This window comes from Pangasianodon hypophthalmus, chromosome 13, assembly GCF_027358585.1.
Source record: "Pangasianodon hypophthalmus isolate fPanHyp1 chromosome 13, fPanHyp1.pri, whole genome shotgun sequence".
NCBI classification, from domain to species: Eukaryota; Metazoa; Chordata; class Actinopteri; order Siluriformes; family Pangasiidae; genus Pangasianodon; species Pangasianodon hypophthalmus.
The window spans coordinates 25,751,664-25,759,925 of NC_069722.1; the positions used below are offsets into that span (position 1 = coordinate 25,751,664).

An 8,262-nucleotide genomic window follows, 5' to 3' on the forward strand; every position below is an offset into this window, starting at 1 on the left:
TGTGTGCCGAGTTTTGTTTTCATTCCTCCACACACACACACACATTAGTCATTCAAAACATATGCAAGCATGACGTCACGTTCCAGATTAATGAATGGAAAACTCATAGTGGAACTTTTTGGTCAATATAAAATCAAATATCTGTAATAATCATCATCAGTAAATAACAACAGCATTTACATTAGCATGAATATATATGTAAAGACTCTACAGTATGGAATGTTTACATCACTCGGAGAGAAAGACACGCCGATTCTGATTGGCTGTTAGAGACACGTGGTACATGGATTGAAAAGCAAAGTGAGGATTGGCTAGCATGGCTGCTGACTCATGAATATTTAATGAGGAGGCGTTCCCTGGGTAAACTACACATGCTAGCTGTTTTTATTTTGCTGTATAATAAACACGGAAACGCGGAAAGTTTAGCGGTGTGCTGTGGATGTGGAGTTTCAGTATGTAGAGATGATAATATTCAGTGTGTAAATCTGTGCAGCAGGAGTTTGGAGTTTATTTTTATTGGAGTATCTGCAGCAGCTGTTACTGGATGAGGAGCTAGCTTAGCTACGCGGATCTTCTCCCTCAGCTCTGGAATTTAAACCGCATAATTTAAAGATTTCTAATTTTACTTGTATATTTTATTATTTTAATTTTATATATATTTTGTTTAAAACATGGCATCGATGGCGGCTGCCGAGCCGGGGTTAAACCCAGGGCCAATGTCAGCCACTGAGTCTTTGGTTCCTGCTAGCATGTTCGCTCCAGCCGGCCGGGGCTGTGGGGACGACGCCGGGGCAGAGTGCTTCGAGGACGGCGAGGCGCTCAACGGCGAGGCCGGGGATTTCTCCAGCAAGGTTCGCTACTAGGCCTCTCTCAGCTGCCTGATTTATTTAGCGAGTAGCCTCGGTTTTTAAAGACTCTCTGAGCGAAATTATTGAATTATTTCATTTGTGTTTTGTTTATTAAATACATGACACTTTAAAATGTTTTAGAATTATACATTGCACTGGTTCGGTGTTTAGTAATCACACAGCACTGTAGCGAGCTGGACCGTAAACTAGCCGTATATGTAGGACAATAATTCTATCTAAGATTATATAATTTTACATTAGAGTTAAATAACGTTAACTACAGTCTACTAGACATACAGGTAGGTCAGGGTTGTTTATTTATCTATTTTACAGGGAGAGAGAGAGCTAGCTCAGAGTATATTGGCTGAATCCCAAATGAGTCTATAATCAGACTGGAGTTCACTACATAGGGGGAATGTGTCCTATATTACTGCCTCTATAGTGCACTTACACAGAGGACCTGCTCTCTGAGTGGGATACGGACACAGCAACCTGTCACCCTGTTAGTACAGAGCTATACTGATGAAATACCAGTGCAACGTGGGCAGGAGAGAGAGAGTGTGAGTGAGAGAGTGGAGTGTGTGTGAGAGAGAGAGAGAGAGAGAGTTTTACCATGCCAATAAAGCTACTTGAGTCTTGAGAGACACGCAGTCTCTGTGTGTGTGTGTGTGTGTGTGTGTGTGAGAGAGAGAAAGAGATTAATTTATTATTACTTTTTTGTTTTGTCTTGTTTTTTCTTCACTTGTTCATCTTATAATTAGCTCTCTGTTCAGCTTTTATTCCTTGCTTTGGCAATAAATTGTACATTTTGTTATGCCATTAATGCTCACTTGAATTGAATTGAGAGAGAGAGTGTGTGTGTGTGTAATGGAGAGAGAGAGAGAGAGAGAGAGAGAGAGAGTGTGTGTAATGGAGAGAGAGAGAGAGAGAGTGTGTGTGTGTAATGGAGAGAGAGAGAGAGAGTGTGTGTGTAATGGGGAGAGAGAAAGGGAGCGAGAGGTTTGAATGAGAGAGAGGAGTGTGTGTGTGTGTGTGTGTGTGTGTGTGTGAAAGAGAGAGAGAGGAGCAGATCGTGTGTGTGTGTGTGTGTGTGTGTGTGTGTGTGTGTGTGTATAAAGAGTCTTCCTCTCTGGGTGTACGTGTGTGTTATCGTGTGTGTGTTATCGTGTGCTCTGTGTGTGTCGTCTGTAGGGTTCAGGTTCAGGGCACAGCTGGATTTGTGGCCTTGGGAACTCACACAGATGTGGGTTTTTATTATTCACAGTTTTACAGTAAACTCTTTTTTACTCTGCAGTGATTTATTAGTGAATTATTAATTACATGTTATTAATTAATCTCTAGCTTTAGAACCTGCTCTAATAACTCAGTTTTATCAGCTTTAGTTTTAATTCTTGCTGATGTTCTGTTGTGACTGACGGGTCGCAGGGTTTAGGGTTTAGTAAACTTACTTTAAAATGTTTTTCTCCTCGTTTTCCTTCTGATACGGACTCGTTCAGGACACACTCCATTTTAAGCATTTTGAAATATTATTATATGATAAATTATAAAATAAAGGATTTCTTTTGTTAAAAACCTATAATGGATGCAAACTTGTGCCCTCTACACTCTCTCTCTCTCTCTCTCTCTCTCTCTCTCGCTCTCTCTCTCTCTCTCTCTCTCGCTCTCTCAATTCAATTCAGTGTGTGCTTTATTGTCATGGCAAAATATTTTGTATTGCCAAAGCAACATACAACAGAGCAAGAGAAGTAGGAATTGAACAAGACAAAGTGAAAAAGAGTAATCTATCTGTCTCTCTCTCTCCCTCTGTCTCTCTCTCTCTCTCTTTCTCTCTCTGTCAAATTCAAATGAGTTTATTGGCATGACAAATTGTGCATTGTATTGCCAAAGCATTTATATGGGGAAGGAATAAAACCTGAACAGAGAACAAATGATAAGATTAACAAGTGAAGAAAAAACAAGACAAAACAAAAAGTACAGTCTATGGGCTATGAGTGGTGTGTGTGTGTGTGTGTGTGTGTGTGTGTGTGTGTGTGTCTCAGTTCGTGTGTGTGTGAGAGTTCATGAGCGCATCACTGTTTGGTCGACTCCTCCCTCTTTTTGTGGCGATGAACCGCGCTGCTAGTGAAATGCAGTCTCTCTCTCTCTTTTTTCTCCAAGCAAATACTGAAGCCGTGTGTCATTCTGCAGCTTTCTGTAGTCGGGACAAATAATTTCAAATTTGGGATAGAACTGTTTTCGAATTGTTTTGCTGTGTCTCTCTCTCTCTGTATGTCTCTCTCTCTCTCTCTCTCTCTCTGTGTCTCTCTCTCTCTCTCTGTAAGCTGATGGTCTGATGGTGTGTTTGTGTTCGCAGTTGGCTCTGGTCAGTCCTAACGGAGAGCAGTACGACTCGTTACTGCGGCAGCTGCGAGAGCGGATGGACGAGGGCTGTGGCGAGACCATTTACGTGGTGGGCGTGGGGTCAGGTGAGACGCTAACCTCGTGTACACTTTACACTTCTCCGTAAACACGATGAGCAGAGTGAAAGACAGAAGCTCATCAGCGTGTACACGTGTCTGTGTCAGACGGCGGCGATTACGGTCTGAACGAGAGCGACATGGAGGCGTCGGTGGCCACGGTGCAGTCCCTGTGCGAGCAGATCGAAGCCGACCTCATCCTCCTGAGAGAGCGCACGGAGAGCGGCGGCCAGGTCCGCGATTACCTCATCCGCCGCCGCGTCGGCGAGGCAGACTTCCTGGAGGTCAGGTGAGCGCAGACTCGAGTTAACGACCCGGTCCTGAGATCTAACACACTCACCATCGTCATCACCATGGCAACAACTAACGAGAAAGAGAGAGCATGGCAAACATCAAAGGAAGTCTAGACAATATATTATGAAAATACGCTAATGTTCTAAATATGTTTATTTTATTTAAATGTTCTAGAGATATTGGGGAACGTCTTCCTGGAGGACTGGGAATATATTTCTCTCTCTCTCTCTCTCTCTCTCTCTCTCCCTCTCTCTCCCTCCCTCTCTCTCTCCCTCTCTCTCCCTCCCTCTCTCTCTCCCTCTCTCCCTCCCTCAGGGTGGCGGTGGTAGGGAATGTGGATGCGGGGAAGAGCACGCTCCTCGGAGTCCTCACACACGGAGAGCTGGATAACGGTCGAGGTTTCGCTCGGCAGAAACTTTTCCGTCACAAGCACGAGCTGGAGAGCGGCCGCACCAGCAGCGTGGGGAACGACATCCTGGGCTTCGACCGTCACGGCCGCGTCGTCAACAAACCCGACAGCCACGGCGGCAGTCTGGACTGGACCAAGATCTGCGAGAAGTCCTCCAAGGTCATCACCTTCATCGACCTGGCGGGACACGAGAAGTACCTGAAGACCACCGTGTTTGGCATGACCGGCCACCTGCCCGACTTCTGCATGCTCATGGTGGGACACTCGTCTCTCTCGCTCTCACTGCGTGTGCGTGTGTGCGTGTGCGTGTGCGTGCGTGCGCGTGCGTGCGCGTGTGTGTGTGCGTGCGTGCGCGTGTGTGTGCGTGCGTGTGTGTGCGTGCGTGTGTTTGTGACTCTGCTTCTTCTGACCTGTTCCAGGTGGGCAGTAACGCAGGTATAGTGGGAATGACTAAAGAACACCTGGGCTTAGCGCTGGCTCTCAACGTGCCCGTGTTTGTGGTGGTCACGAAGATAGACATGTGTCCTGCTAACATCCTGCAAGGTGAGACGCACACACACACACACACACACACACACACACACACACACCTGTTTACTTTACACCTGTGTACGCTGAAGCTCCAGTGCTAATACGTTTATAGTAACGAGGTTGTCTTTAATCAACTTAACCGCTGTCCTTGTCTCTGTAATGTGAAGTGGGCGTGGCTAATGGAGGAATATATTTGCATAAGCTCCAACTTCACCCTCTACAAGTCTTCTGTCACTAATGAGTGACCTAGCGAGCGACGCTAAGAGAGCAAAACTAACATAGCAAGCTAGCACTAACCAAGCGAGCTGACGTTAACTTAGTAATCACGCAAGAGCTGTAGCTGTAAAAAGTTTACACACCCCTGTTAAAATTGCAGGTTTTTTTGATGTAAAAAAATAAAACTAAGATAAATCATGTCAGAGCTTTTTCCCCTCAATGTGAAATTACAGCGTATAAAAATTAAGTGAAAAACAATCAAACATTTTAGGAAAAAATAGAAAAAATAAAAAAGGTACAGTAACATAGTTGCGTAAGTATACACACCCCTAAACTAACACACTGTTGAAGCAGCGTTTGATTTTATTACACACTCGGTCTTTTTGGCTCAGAGTCTCTCAGCACAGCTTCACTTGACATTATTTTCTCATTCTTTCTTGGAAAAACGTTCCTGATCCATCAGACTGTAAGAGCGTCTCCTGCGCACAGCCGCTTCAGGCACCTCACACCTGTTTAGCTGGATTCAGGTCTGGGTTCTGGCTCGGCCAATCAGAAACACCGATCTCCTTTAGCTGAAGCCGTTCCGTTGTTGATGTGGACGTGGGCTTTGGGTCATTGTGCTGCTGAAAGGGGAAATTCCTTTTCATCTTCAGCTCACTAGCAGACGCCTGAAGGTTTTGCACTAAAATCGACTGGTATAATCAGCTGATTCACGATTCCCTTCACGATTCCCTTCAATCAATCAGACCAGAACACAGTTTGCCACATGGTTTGGGGTGATTTATTTGAGCTTGGATGTTTTTGTGAGAAAGGGTTTCCGTCTAGCCGCCTACCCCACAGCCCAGACATGTGAAGAATACGAGAGATTGTTGTCACATGCAGAGAGTCATCAGTACGTGTCTGATGTTCCTGCAGCTCCTTTAATGATGCTGTAGGTCTCTTGGCAGCCTCCCTGGTAAGATTTTGTCTTGTCCTTTTATCAATTTTGGAGGGACGTCCTGTTCCTGGTGATGTCACTGTGGTGCTCAGTTTTCTCCACTTGTTGATGATGGGCTTCACAGTGTTCCATGGAACATCTAATGTTTTGGAAGTTGTTTTATACCCCTCTGCTGATCTACATCTTTCCACAAGTGAGACCTTGTACAGGGTTTGTAAGCTCTTTGAGGAACATGGCTTCAGCAGTCAGATGAAACCATGAAGATGTGAAGAAACGTCTGCAGAAACAGCTGGTCTTTATTTGGGGTTAATGAGAATAATTTCACTAAGAGCTGTATGATAATTACTTTTGGACATGAGACTGAATGTGATTGGTTCATTCTGAACACAGCCACGCCCCCAATTATAAAAGGGTGTGTATACTTATGCAACCAGGTTACTGTAACTTTATTTTTCCTCTTTTCCCTGAAATGTTTCTGATCGTTTTTCGCTTAATGTTTATACGCTGTAATTTCACATTGAAGGGAAAAAGTTTTGACGGATTTATCTTAGTTTCATTTTTTCACATCACAGAGGCGTGCAGTTTTATGAGGGGTGTGTAAACTTTATATCCACCGTGTAACTGAGTCGGAGTCTCAGACAGAGCTGTCAATCAAATGTGCTTATTAGAATATTAAGCCACACCCACCAGGACAGTCTCATTATCAGTGATTCAAGTTTCAAGTTTATTTGTCATATATACAAGTGTCAGTAACGATGTACGTTGAAATGCTTTTTGTGAGGCTTAGGCACTCCTACAGCAGTACAATAATAACAGAAATAAATAATAAAGGGGCAAGCAAGACAGGAATGTAGAATAATGATTACAAGAGATTCACAATACAATACAATAACAAAAAAAGTGCAAAAATAAAAATAAGGTTGAGGTGGAGATTTTGCTCTGAGGTGTGTAATGGAGTTGTGCAAAGTATGCAAGATTCAGAAAAAGACATGATGTTTTTGTAGTCTTTGATATGATATGAAGGGGGAGGATAGTGCTGTTTCAGAGAGTTTTTACAGTTTATTGAGGGTTCTGATGGCCTGCAGGTAGAAGCTGTTTTCCAGCCTGCTGGTTCTGGACTGAATGCTCCGGTATCGCCTGCCTGATGGCAGTTTGAGAAACAGACTGTGTGCTGGGTGACTAGGGATAAAAGTAAAGAGGACAGTGTATGTTACAGCGGGTTTACCTGATAAACTCACCCCCAGTGAACTGTTAGTAACACTCACTAGCTAAACCGCTGGGTAACGAGCTAAACCGCTGGTTAATGAGCTAAACCGCTGGTTAATGAGCTAAACCGCTGGTTAATAAGCTAAACCGCTGGTTAATGAGCTAAACCGCTGGTTAATGAGCTAAACCGCTGGTTAATGAGCTAAACCGCTGGTTAATAAGCTAAACCGCTGGTTAATAAGCTAAACCGCTGGTTAATAAGCTAAACCGCTGCTGGTGTGACAGAGACGCTGAAGCTGCTGCAGAGGTTACTGAAGTCTCCCGGCTGCAGAAAGATCCCAGTGCTGGTGCAGAACAAAGACGACGTCATCGTCACTGCCTCCAACTTCAGCTCCGAGAGGTACACCACACACACACACACTATATACACACTATACACACACACACACACACTATACACACACACACCATACACACTATACACACACACACACTATACACACACACACACACTATACACACACACACCATACACACACACACACTATATACACACTACACACACACACACACTATACACACACTATACATACACACCATACACACTATACACACACACACACACAAACTATATACACACACACACACACACACACACTATATACACACTATACACACACACACACACACACACTATACACACACACACACACACTATACACACACACACACACACTATATACACACACACACACACTATATACACACTATACACACACACACACTATATATACACACACACACACACTATATACACACTATACACACACACACACACACACTATACACACACTATACACACACACACTATATACACACTATACACACACACACACTATATACACACTATACACACACACACACACACTATACACACACACACCATACACACTATACACACACACACACTATACACACACACACACCATACACACACACACACACACAATATACACTACACACACACACACACACACTATACACACACACACACACAGACTATACACACACAATCCACACACACACACACACACCACACACACACTATACACACACCACACACACTATACACACACACACACACTATACACACACCATCCACACACACTATACACACACACACCATACACACACACACTATACATACACACACACACACTATACACACCACACACACACTATACACACCACACACAACACTATACACACACACACTATACACACACACACACACACACACACACTATATACACACTACACACACACACACACTATACACACACTATACATACACACCATACACAC

General features: G+C 43.9%; 1 protein-coding gene across 4 annotated transcripts in view; it reads left to right on the forward strand.

Moving 5' to 3' along the window:
* Positions 1–8,262, forward strand: part of gtpbp1 (GTP binding protein 1) — a 17,168-nt gene continuing 8,906 nt past the window's right edge. Inside the window, exons 1-6 of one of the 4 annotated variants that reach the window (XM_034309889.2) lie at positions 1–851; positions 3,202–3,313; positions 3,413–3,593; positions 3,914–4,262; positions 4,427–4,550; positions 7,183–7,297. In XM_034309889.2, coding sequence (XP_034165780.1) covers positions 672–851; positions 3,202–3,313; positions 3,413–3,593; positions 3,914–4,262; positions 4,427–4,550; positions 7,183–7,297 — 1,061 coding nt within the window. In that variant the 5' untranslated portion in view covers positions 1–671. The remainder of the gene's footprint in view (positions 852–3,201; positions 3,314–3,412; positions 3,594–3,913; positions 4,263–4,426; positions 4,551–7,182; positions 7,298–8,262) is intronic. The other 3 variants (XM_034309890.2, XM_034309892.2, XM_034309891.2) reach the window with 3 other exon arrangements.